This window comes from Momordica charantia, assembly GCF_013281855.1.
Source record: "Momordica charantia cultivar OHB3-1 chromosome 1 unlocalized genomic scaffold, Mcharantia_2.0 BLBB01000001.1, whole genome shotgun sequence".
NCBI classification, from domain to species: domain Eukaryota; kingdom Viridiplantae; phylum Streptophyta; class Magnoliopsida; order Cucurbitales; family Cucurbitaceae; genus Momordica; species Momordica charantia.
In genome coordinates this window covers 19,921,143-19,933,617 of record NW_028275157.1, presented here as the reverse complement: position 1 = coordinate 19,933,617, position 12,475 = coordinate 19,921,143, and the positions used below count along the sequence as shown (strand labels likewise).

The following is a 12,475-nucleotide window of genomic DNA, read 5'->3' as shown; positions in this document are numbered from 1 at the left end:
ATAGGTGACGTAAATAATCCATTTTGTTAGCTCCCCAAGTCAATGAAGAAATTTGGATCCAAAGCCTTCCAAACCAGTCTTACTTGGAGGCTTTCGGAATTTGGATTCCACCGGTGGGACCTGGAAGTTGAAATTCATCACCTTTACAGATACAAACTCATCCTGTTTCTGATTTTCAATCCTCAAAAGCCATCGGAAAGATACCCTCCATTCCATTCTTCCACCATTTTCTGTTTCCGCCATTGGAGTACCCTTTTCCTGCTCCCCACTGCTGTTTTATTTCATCATCATTGCCGAATTTTCGAATTCTTCATGGGGAAGGGAGGGGGTTGTGTCCCGAGCAAGAAGAAGGTGCCTTCGTCTATTGCCGCCGAGGCCGCCGACGATGAACGGGCTCCAGACGGCGACACTGCTGCCCCGATCTCCATCGAGGAAGATCATCCCCAAATTGGTTCGTCGGGCAATGCCACATCCGAAGTCTCCGTCTCGCTGGCGCACCCAGTTGAGAAATTGAAGATTCTCATAGTGTTTTACTCCATGTATGGTCACGTCGAGAGCTTGGCTAAGAGGATGAAGAAGGGGGTGGATGGGGTGGAGGGGTTTGAGGGGATTTTGTACCGGGTGCCGGAGACCTTGCCGGCGGAGGTTCTGGAACAGATGAAAGCGCCGCCCAAGGACCCGTCGATCCCGGAGATTACAGCAGCAGAATTGGTGGCAGCTGATGGCATTTTGTTTGGCTTCCCCACGAGGTTTGGGTGTATGGCAGCGCAAATGAAGGCGTTCTTTGATTCAACTGGGCAGCTCTGGAAGGAGCAGAAGCTCGCAGGGAAGCCTGCCGGGTTCTTTGTAAGCACAGGCACTCAAGGGGGCGGCCAAGAAACCACTGCGTAAGCCTATTCTATCCAAGCCATTTCTTCTCTTCCCTTTGTGAAGCAATTGGAAATGCGAAGTCAACTCTCGTTTGTGGCCCATTTCACTAGAAACTTGTCTATTTGATATGGCGTATGGGTATATGGATGGTTTATATTTCTAGTTCCACAGATAATATAATGCTTTGTTGAAAATTGAACACCAGCTGGCTTGCTTAATTAGGACTCTTAGTGCTCTAATTTTAACTTATCTTTAAGCTAACAATGGTTTTGAAGTGAGTTTCATTAACCGAGTTGGAAATACTCTTGATTGTGGTTCCACTCATCACAATCCATTTTGTTTCTGGCACACAATGGAATTCCAGAAGGATGGAATCCAACTTCTTTTTTCTGTAATGCTTTTGGTAATCATGATTTATACAAGTTGTGATAAAAAATTAGAAAAAAAAGTGAAAACCCAGATATATTCATGCTCAAGCTTCAGTGTTAATTTTCGAACAAGGACAGATATTAGTAGCAGATTCATTAATTTGGTCTTCTCTTGTCCAATAGATCCTGATAGCCTCAGGGTTAGCCACTTGACTTTGATAAGCTGCAGGCAGAAATGCTTCCTAAAATGGTAAATTTATCCCTGAGGCTTCTTTGATAATTCTGGAATGACATTCAAATTCATAAGTCGGTTAAATTTTCTTCTACTATAGTTCTTGTCCAGTTCAAAGTCTGTTGGCTGAGGATTTGTTATATAGGTTTTTGGTTGCTATCAAATCTTTTGTCCTGTTAATCTTATATAGATATCATGCTGATTCATTTTGGATTCTCTATTACAACTAGTAGATTTCATGTTTATTCTGTCTTGTAAAAGTGAAATGCACTTTCTATCAAGGATTTTAACTGCATACAAGTTGAACCCCTTCTTGCCTGACTTAAAGAAATGATGAGAAAACTGAGATTGATTCTAAATGCTCTCTGGAATCCCACTTTTGGCTGCAGATGGACTGCAATTACCCAGTTAGCACACCATGGGATGCTATTTGTTCCCATAGGCTACACTTTTGGAGCTGGTATGTTCAAGATAGACTCGATACGAGGGGGGTCTCCTTATGGTGCTGGAGTTTTTGCTGGCGATGGCTCGAGACAGCCAAGTGAAACAGAGTTGGCGCTTGCAGAGCATCAGGGCAAATACATGGCTGCCACAGTCAAGAAGCTTTTCCAGGCTTGATGAATTCTTTCAGATTTCAGCAATCAACCCTCATTTATGATCGTTTCTTCCCTGTCCTGTCTCGATTCAAAATATAGTTGTCTTGTGATTGTTCTGGGCATTTTTTTTACATTACACGGTTTGTGCAAAATATACAATGCCCCGTGTGGGATTGTTTCGCTGTCTTCTCTGTACATGGTCTATGATTCATGGATATGGTGTATGTGTTTGTCAAATAATGCTGTGAAATGTGGAATTTTTTTTGTTAAATTTTGTTCCATTTTGTTGGAAATGTAATTGACTTGGGGATTCAAATGGCACTGTTGTCTTCACTGTTCATATTCTATACATGATATTTCACTGTTCGGTTCCTATTATGAATCAAACAATTCCATGGAATTTAGCTACCTGTATCAATTATTCAACATGAGTACGGGTGTTTGGATTGCTGACATACCTAGGATTTAATACCCTACGAGTTTCTTTGGCAACCAAATGTAGTAGGGTTTGACAGTTGTCCCATGAGATTGGTTGGGGTGCGTAAAAGCTAGTCCAGATGCTCATGGATATCACAAAAAGAAAAAAAAAAAAAATCCTCCCATAGTTCAACCATTTTATCACCTGGAAGCAGCTTCAGATTCCATTACTGCACCCACCAATTTCTATTAGGACACTCATAATCCGAAAACATTGTAACCTTAGTTATTGTCAACAACCACATTTACTCTTGATTTATGTACATCTCCCCCTTCACCAACCATTAGCCAGTATATATATCTCTCAAAAAAAATTTCATTCATCTATCCCTTTTTCTTGCATTGGTTCAGCCAAGCATCAACTGACTGGAGCAACTTCAGATTTCTTCCATTGTCCCATACCTGAGGTTGGTGCTTCTTCTTCTTCATTTTCCCTCTATCTTTAGCAGTATATATATTTGCTTGGAACAAATCTGGTTACTGCAAACTTGGAGAAATCATTCATTTTCGAGTTCAGTTCCTGTTTTGGCTGTGATTCTGTTGGCGTTTTAATTGAAACCTAGCTTTGGCCTTTGAATAATCAATGAGATCTATTACACCTTGTTATGCTAACGATTATATAAGAAGAAGAGGAAGAAGAAGGTATTCATACTTCTCTGATAATACTATAAAAAATTGTTACATGACTAAATTGTATTATGCTGTATTCAGCGATGTTATTCAAGACTTCAGTTTGAACCTTCCAAACATTCAAAGTGATATGTGGGCGGACTCCGATAGTCTTGGAGACGAAGGAGGTGCACTGATGAGTGAGACATCGATGACGAGACTGAGTGTGACAGGAACATCCGAAAGTAGCAAGAGGAAGAGGGCTAGTAATGTTGTTGCTACCCTAAACCGTATTGCTAACACCATGGAACAGATGCCAAAAACAATGCATTTGGCTAATGAACAGCTAGCAAAAATCGCCGCATGGAACCGAGGTTGGCGAGAGGAAGCTGACTGCCAATGGCAGGTGTTGGACGAGGTATTACAAGCTCCCGGTTTGACAATTAGCGAGCGGGTGGATGTTGGTGAGATGTTGTTTGTCGATCAACATAAGACGGATTACTCCTTACTGCTGCCTGATCACTCAAAGGATGTTTACATAAAGCGTCTCCTGAGTAGATGTGATCATAAGTAATAGGGTTGTTTATGGGGAGGATTTAAGGGTAAAAAATGGAGCATCTGCATTTTGTTGATACTTGATGGTATAACTCTATTACGCACTGATTACTTCTATTTTGTTAATCTCGAATAGAGTTACTAGGTTTTTGTTTAGTATGAACAAACTCGTTTTTAGTATGAATAAACTTGTTCAACAGTACTTGATTGTGTTTATATTAGCTTAATCAATAAACTTGTTCAACAGTACTTGATTGTGTTTATTTTAGCTTAATCATAATTGGTTAGTTCTTATAAATATGTGATTATAATTTAATGTTAAACTACTAAATTTAAGTAATGAGTGTAGAAGGATGAATTTGAGCTAGTTATAGAATGCCAGAGTCATCCAAATCCAACTAATTAAAATTAAGAAGTATTTTTATATTAAATGAAGATGTGTAAAATTGATGAATTAAATAATATCAATGATCTTTATTTAAGGTTATTCATAAGGTAAATGACCAATTTTATACCATTCAAAGTCTTTAAAATAGGGTGAAACATTGTAAGTTCGATCTCCCTGCAATGCTATGTAATTCAAATTCCGTCTAACTTTCTAACTTAAACAAAGATATAGCAATATTTATCCTAAATTTTATAAAAAATAATAAACTTGACTACGAATCACATCAAATTTCACGTGAGAAGATCAAATTTCAAACTGATTTATACAAATAAAATCATATCCTAGAAGTTGGAACTAAAATGATAAATAAATAAAACTTCTGATATTAAGATTAAATTTCAAAAACTTAAAAGGCCGTTTGATAATATTTTACATTTTTTTTTTAAATTATGTTTTTCTACAACATATTTTTAAAATCATAAATTTAGATAAAATTTAAAATTAGTTCTTAAAAAGTAAAAAGAAAAGGGAACAAAACTGCACTTCTTATTTATTTATTTTGAAGAAAAGTTATTTACAACTTTTTACTTCACCGTTTTTTTTTCTTTTTTGAATATTTTGACTTCTGGGTTAAATATCTTCGTCCGTAACAGACGCTTTCGCCTTCATATCTTCTATATTTTGTTTCTGTTTGTTTGTTTGTTTTTTTTTAAATTTAAATTAAATTAATTTTTATTTCCATTTCTATACGACGATCTTGAGAAGCACGACTCCGGAACAATTAAGCAACCAAAAAAACTGAGTGAGGGAGAGAGAAGCAGAGACAGAGAGAGAGATGGCGGACACTCTGAGCGCTTTGAGACTTCTAATGGCGTCCCACTCGCCTCCTCTCGACGCCTTGGTCGTACCTTCAGAGGACTATCACCAGGTTTTCTTTCTTCTCCTGCTTCCAATCAGCTGAATTAATCAATATCTAGCTATTACGACTTCTGAATTCTTAGTATCTGTTAATTTTTCAGAGGATCTGATTCCAGCTGTTTATTCTATGTTTCGCTTCTTGAGTCCTGGTTGAATGTTTTTAATGGTCTATACTATCTCTGATTGATCAGGTCGCAAGACGCGAGCTCTTGATTTTATCTTTTTGTAATAGTTTTCCCGATTGTCATTTCGACGTTTGTTTAAAGCCTTATCATCTTTGTATTGTAGTTGTGGTTGTTTTATTTTTCTTTCTTTAATTTCTTGTCACGGGGGTAAACTTTCGGTTAATAATTGCCATCTATGTGTTTTTGCAGAGTGAATATGTATCTGCGAGAGACAAGAGACGTGAATTTGTTTCAGGTTTCGACGGAAGTGCTGGTAAGTATTGCCAGTAAGAAAATTTCGACTACCATTACAAATTCTTTTTTTTCATCTTGTTTTTGCTTTGGTGACTGTATCCTAGTCGATGCTGTGTTAAAAAGATTTTTCGCATATTTTTCGCTAGCTGATGAAACAAGGATTCGAAAAACAGATATAACATGAATATAGAATCACGTAATAACAAGTATGGAGGAGAGAGAAGAATAAGGATCAAAGGTTTTATGCTGGTTTGATTACTTCATGAATCTACATTTGGTTGCTGGACCTGCCAAGCGAAACCACTAAAGGGGGAGTTAGGGAGAAAGCACTTTTTGGAAGAAAATTAATTTAATGTTTCTCTAAAAGCACTTTAATGATTTTTATCTGGTTTTAGAGTTTCTCAAACTATTTTTAATAGTGTTATAATTAGTTAAAATTACCCTTTACCAATAACTTTAACCAAAACACTACCAATTTTATAAAAAATATTTTGTCCTTCATAAACACTTTTAAAAGGAATTCCGAATACACTCCAAGTAAAGGCTCTCAAATTCAGTTCCCAGAATCCATAAAGAACCCATTCAATCAGTCTTCACGAGTCTCAAAGATCCTCAGCTTTAAAAGATTTTATTTCAGCCTAAGCTGTAATCCTCTCTACTTTAAAAAGATAATTGATGCCTTGTATAGCCAATATAAAGTATAAGCTATTGACAGTTTTAGCTATTAATTGTTATTAGGACTTGCCATATCTGCCGACCATACTTCAACATTTGAAAATGTTGCTAGAATTTTAGTTGCAAATTAAGTAGAGAGAAGAAAATGCTCTGTGCGTATTTCCTCGACCTGTTTGATCACGGTTCACGTTCATTCTCTTTTGATAATTCTTTCCCATTTATCTCACTCTCCGCATAATTTTTTTAGTCCTTTTTTTTCCCTCAAGGTCTGGCACTTATAACCCAGAAAGAAGCATTACTGTGGACCGATGGGCGGTATTTTCTGCAGGCAGCTCAACAGCTTAGTGATCAATGGAAACTTATGCGAATGGGAGAGGATCCTGCTGTAGATCTCTGGATGGCAGATGTATGTGACCATTTATCTTTTGATGTGTTTCTAAATGTGGTGGCTTAGGTCTGGTCAAATCCTATTTTACTAGTTCTAAAATAAGATTTTGGGGTTTGAATGAGATTCTAAAGTTAGAAGAATGGAAGTTTTTATTATACTTTGTAATTGTGATTTTTCTCCTTTTGAAGTTTCATACCATGCCAAAAAAAAGAAAAAAGAAAAAAAAGGTTTCATATCATGTTCTGTACAAGATAATTGCTGCTGTGTTAGGCTAAGTTAGTTTTTTCAATTTCCCGTGTCAGAATCTGCCAGCAGACGGAGCTGTTGGAGTGGATCCTTGGTGTGTGTCAGTAGACACTGCACAAAAGTGGAAGCACGCATTTGCCAAAAAGCAGCAGAAACTGGTTCAAACCATCACAAACTTGGTTGATGAAGTTTGGAAGAATCGACCCCCACAAGAAATAAATCCTGTAACCATACATTCACTGGAATATGCTGGCCGCTCTGTCGAAGATAAGTTGAAGACTTTGAGAGGAAAGCTTTCTCAAGAGAAAGCCCATGGTATAATTGTGACCGCACTTGATGAAGTGAGTTTCCTTTTCTTTCCACAGAATCCTTGAACCATTCTTATTAAAACAGTGTTGTGTTTTGTGTTGATTTGTACCAATCTGACCACAGCCCTCTATTTTTTATGGTTTTCCTGTTTCTTACAAATAATTCCTCCTGTTGACAAATATGATGCAAGACATTATAAAATGAAAATATGCAGGTAGCTTGGTTGTACAACATCCGTGGAAGTGATGTGTCATACTGTCCAGTTGTACATGCATTTGCAATAGTGACACTCAGCTCAGCATTCTTTTACGTAGACAAGAGGAAGGTGTCTGATGAGGTGTGCCAAGACGCATGCGCCATGTTTTGTTTTGTAATAGTTATGCATAACAAATTTGAAAGAAAACTTTGCATTTTGATACCATTCTTGTATTTGATTCCAGTAGTTAATTTTTCAAAAAGAAATTAAATATTTGGAACATAATTTTGAGCTTTGCTTTATTTTATTTTTAATTCTCTTAATAAAGGTTTAGACCTTACCAAAAGTAAATATCTCATCCTCAGGTGCGCTTGTACATGGAGAAGAATGGAATTGAAGTTCGGGATTATAGTGCAATAATAACAGATGTGTCCTTACTCGCATCTAATCAGCTTGATTTGTCATCTTTTGTAAAAGGACCTGAAGTTAGGGCTAATGTGGAAGTAGAACTTAGTACGATTGACATAGCAGGATCTAATGGAACAAAAGTGGAAAGCCAGAATAATGGCCTCATATGGGTTGATCCTGCCCAATGCTGCTACGCTTTGTATTCTAAACTGAACTCTGATAAGGTTCTTCTGCAACAGTCGCCACTGGCCCTTGCAAAAGCTTTAAAGGTAGCATTTTGATTTGGAGATGTTTTTTTTTTCATCCAAAGAATGATATGCTTGTGTTTGTTATCATGTGTAAGCAATAAGCCATTACACTGGTGTCTGAGATGATATAAGTATAACATATATCTTATTATCTGCTCCAGGTAGTCAATAACTTTTAATTTATTCAATCATCTTCTTGAAACTCACAACATGGTTAAAAGGGAATTCCTGTTCAAAGTCTATATTCTTTTCATTGCTTGACTACTTTGATTGACCAAATATTCTATAGAACTCTGTTGAGTTGGACGGACTAAAGAAGGCACACATTCGGGATGGTGCAGCTGTTGTACAATATCTTGTGTGGCTGGACAAGCAGGTACATGAGACCTATAGCATCTAAACTATGTATCATTCTGATCGACATAAGTCTAAGCTTACATTCACCACTTCAATTGACCTCTTACTAAGCCCCAAAAACAGACCTGGACATTTCAAATAACATTTTCTGATTTCCTAGCTTGGTTTAAAATTTGCAGCTGCAAGAGAATTATGGGGCTTCTGGTTACTTTCTGGAAGGGGATGGAGTGAGGAAGCCCAAACCTTCGTGAGTTTCTGTACTCATTTTCGTGATTAAGCCATCAGCTTACTGTTGCAAAGAGCACAAATGCCTTTTCCTTTTTTTTTTTTAATGAAAGTTACATATTATGTCAACCTCAACATCCTCACATAGCTGTTATTGCAGATCCTCATTTTACTAATCTTATTTAATGCCAAAAAAACCTTTCTAGGGACTCAAAGAAACTGACAGAAGTTTCTGCAGGTGATAAGCTTGAGGCTTTCCGAGCATCAAAAGAGGTAAGCGTCATTGTTAATCTGTTCCACTCAATGTATACAATATGAACTAAGATTATTAGGTGATTAAATTTGAATTTTGGATACCATGTCTAGCATACTTCTGGAGAAGCAAGCTTAGCTGCAAGTGCAAAATAAGTTACTTTATGTTAGCCCATCCAAGAATCATATATCTCATTGTTGAGCCCTTCTCATTTCATCAACCAGCATTAGCTAATCCTCCCACATTCATGTTCATCTCTTTCAGAGGTTCAGATATTTGCTGGCCTTATTGAGAATTTTCATCTGCAGTTAAAGAATCCTTCAGCAGTGCAGAATATGTTTCTTATGGAAAAAACGGGCAGACTATGTTAAAATATATATTGAAAGATGTTTAGTGTATCTAAGAACAGACACTTAGTCATGCCACAAAAATAGACAGGCCTAAAATCCAGGCTTTCTAGAGGACTAGGTCCATGAAAATTGAGATAAACTTGAACAACGACAGTGTTTTTTTTTCTCTAAATATATGATTACAATGAAATAGACTTATATTTACTTTAATTTGCATTCAATCATGTACATAACAAGCCCTATAATTGACATTGGTTGAAAAGAAAAATGCGTTTTAAATGGTCTCTACATGCATGTTGTTCATTTTGGAAATGATAGGGATTGATTGTGATAGAGCCTGAGAAGTCCGTGTCTGTCCAAGATCCAGAAACTATTCTAGCTTCCTACTATCAGCCTAACTCTTTCCCTTTTTCTTTCCCTGTACTTTTGCTGATTTCACATTCTTTTGCTGACTTCACTAAAATTAACAAGTAACAAATATTCAAAAGACCATCCTTTCCTAATTAACTACTTGCCTCTGGCTCTGCATGTCTATTTTCCTTCCTTAGGTTCACGCTTCTTCCTTCTATAGTGTAAATGAGGCGAATTAGCAGCCTTACATTTTGTTTGTATTTTCAGAATTTTAGAGGCTTGAGTTTCCCTACTATTTCATCTGTTGGTCCAAATGCTGCAATTATACATTATGGACCGCAAGCAGAAACATGTGCGGAGTTGGATCCTGAAAGTATCTATCTTTTTGACTCGGGAGCTCAGGTTAGTTGTACATGCAAACCTTAAATGATGCTAACAATGATCTTTACTTTCTGTTTCGACTACCCCTAACCATAATGGTTCATTGATAAAATTCATTCTGTTTCAATTCTTCCCTTTTTGTTTATGTATTTTATAGTATTTGGATGGAACAACCGATATCACGCGGACGGTCCATTTTGGTTTACCTTCAGCACATGAAAAAGCTTGTTATACTGCGGTGAGTCACTTTAGATTAATTATTAATGAAACCGTTTGTTGTGCTATGTATGTGCTCTCTCTTTTCTGACTCTATATCAACTGACTTTGAAAAATGATGAACCTTAGTACAATTTGATGTGCTTTTAACGGTTATTTATATTTATTTATTATTTCAAGGAGAAACTGCCATTTCATTGTTGCATGAAAAGAACAAAAGAAGCAGACGGAACACTTGACTGTCAAAAGAGATTACAACAATAACTACTCTGGTTGGTCCAAGATCAAAGAAGAATTGTAATTCGTTCCGAAGAATGATATAATTAATAAGCCCTGACATCTTTATAAAGTTTTCTAATCCTAATTTGCCTGCTATATGGGTCGTGTTTGCAAGTGATGTAAATTGGAATAGTTATCATTTGATTAACCTCATTATTTGTTGGCTTCAAACTAGCCCTTGGTGTTAGTTGAGTTTTTCTAGCCGTTGGTTCTTAGTTATAAGTTATGTAACAGTGTAATAAATACCACTACTCGAGTTGTAAAAGGGCAGATTATCAAATTTTCTTTCATGTGGGTTTACACCACAAACATCATCTTAGATTTTGATGCTGTGCATGTTATTTAAGGAATCAAGATTATCTATTATGTTCTTTTACTATTTGTCTCAGCTCGTTAAAATTATTAAGTCCATCTATATGAACTAACTAAATTTGTACTGCAATGATGGTTATATCTGACTGAAGCAACATCTCCACAGGTTCTCAAAGGCCATATTGCTTTGGGAAATGCAAGATTTCCAAATGGCACAAATGGTATCAAGAATTCTCACATTTTCTGCTCTGTATTTTTTTTTTCCATTAAGCTGATCGGAGATACATTGACTTCCTATTTGCAGGCCATGCACTGGATATTCTTGCTCGAGTTCCATTATGGAAGGATGGTCTGGATTATCGACATGGCACTGGCCATGGCATTGGTTCTTACCTTAATGTTCATGAAGGTAATGAATTACTGCCTTCCACATTTTTTATTCAGTAATGTGTAGAAAGTAATGATTTTTTTTTTAATTTTGCGCAGGACCCCATTTAATTAGTTTCAGACCACAGGCTCGAAATGTTCCACTTCAAGCTTCAATGACGGTGACGGATGGTAAGTATTAGGACGTCATTGATATTCACTACACTTATTGGTGAACTCTTACATGGGTTTCACTTTCCCGTATTGATTTTTTTCCACTCGAATTTTCCTTGAAAACGATGCAAAAATGAGATATTTGATGTCTATTCCACCGCCTCCCTTATTTTTCTCTGGAGTTTGTCAAGTGTTTTTTGGTGCGATTATCTTTACAACAAACCCACTTTAGCTTATTTTCTGAACTCGGTTACTTTCGTTGGATTTCATAAACATAAATGGGTTAGATTTTTAGTCCTTCATTGTTAATGCCTTCTCAGAGCCTGGCTATTATGAGGACGGTGCCTTCGGTATTAGATTGGAGAATGTACTTACAGTGAACGATGCCGACACGAAATTTAATTTCGGCGATAAAGGCTACTTATCATTCGAGCACATAACATGGGTAGAGCTCCTATTTTCATTTGCAGCTCTTCTTAAAATAGAGAGACACAATTTCTTATATGATTTTAACTTTTGATTGTTGGCCAGGCACCATACCAAAAAAAGTTGATCAACACAAGTCTCCTCACATCTGAAGAATTGGATTGGGTGAACACTTACCATTCAAAATGCAGGGATATCCTTGCTCCATATTTGGACGAATCAGAGAAAGCATGGCTGAATAAAGCCACCGAGCCCATAACTGCTTGATCTCTCTGGGAAACAATTGAAGTTATGCTTCAGAACTCGTATGCTAGCCACATCTCGTTTCTTTTAATCATATCATCTTCACTTGGCGCCTTTCGAGTCTTTTAAATAGTTGAGTATCATTACGCTTACCTTTCTCCACCTTGTCGATATTTGTCCGAAGTTGTCAGTGTGTGCAAATCCTTATGATATTAGTGATATTATTTTCTAGAAAATGAGTTTATTCTCATTCTGATCAATATAACTGGTTGAAGTTTCTGCCTCAGCCAACATATGCATACATTAACATTGGTATACATAAGTTGGAAATTTGCTATTGATCGGTGCTAAATATTTTCATGTTGAAATGCAACTTTTTACGACGCTTCCTCTCTTCAAATTTTTCCTATTGGGAGTATATGAAGTCTTGGAATGTTCATGCATGAATATGAATTAGAACTCCCAACTTTTCTTTTTGGAAATATGAGTGTCCATATGCATTATATTTAACCAGAAAATAAAGAATGCAACTCTTCTTTTTTTTCCCTTGAATATTTGCATAATTATATGGTAACTAATTAAGTTCTAGGCGGCAAGATTTGATTCATGTGGACAGGTTATATTTCAGTAATGTTGAGAT

The 12,475-nt window shown here is 36.6% G+C and overlaps 2 protein-coding genes across 3 annotated transcripts; both read left to right on the top strand.

Annotated features, from left to right (window-relative positions):
• Positions 1-101: 101 nt before the first annotated feature.
• Positions 102-2,439, top strand: LOC111005987 (Quinone reductase family protein). The gene is made up of 2 exons (XM_022277722.2): positions 102-887; positions 1,860-2,439. The coding sequence occupies exons 1-2, from the start codon at positions 313-315 to the stop codon at positions 2,086-2,088; spliced, it is 804 nt and encodes a 267-aa protein (XP_022133414.1). The 5' UTR covers positions 102-312; the 3' UTR covers positions 2,089-2,439.
• Positions 2,440-4,833: 2,394 nt separating this feature from the next.
• APP1 (aminopeptidase P1) lies at positions 4,834-12,121 on the top strand. Of its 2 annotated transcripts, XM_022277263.2 has the most exons (16): positions 4,835-5,023; positions 5,388-5,451; positions 6,374-6,513; positions 6,798-7,082; positions 7,265-7,387; positions 7,612-7,923; positions 8,192-8,278; positions 8,439-8,506; positions 8,691-8,757; positions 9,706-9,840; positions 9,977-10,057; positions 10,793-10,847; positions 10,931-11,035; positions 11,113-11,184; positions 11,487-11,611; positions 11,698-12,121. In XM_022277263.2, the coding sequence occupies exons 1-16, from the start codon at positions 4,931-4,933 to the stop codon at positions 11,857-11,859; spliced, it is 1,974 nt and encodes a 657-aa protein (XP_022132955.1). In that variant the 5' UTR covers positions 4,835-4,930; the 3' UTR covers positions 11,860-12,121. The 2 variants fall into 2 exon arrangements, with proteins under 2 accessions (XP_087976902.1, XP_022132955.1); XM_088120776.1 differs by lacking the exon at positions 7,265-7,387 and having other exon boundaries at positions 4,834-5,023.
• Positions 12,122-12,475: the final 354 nt, after the last annotated feature.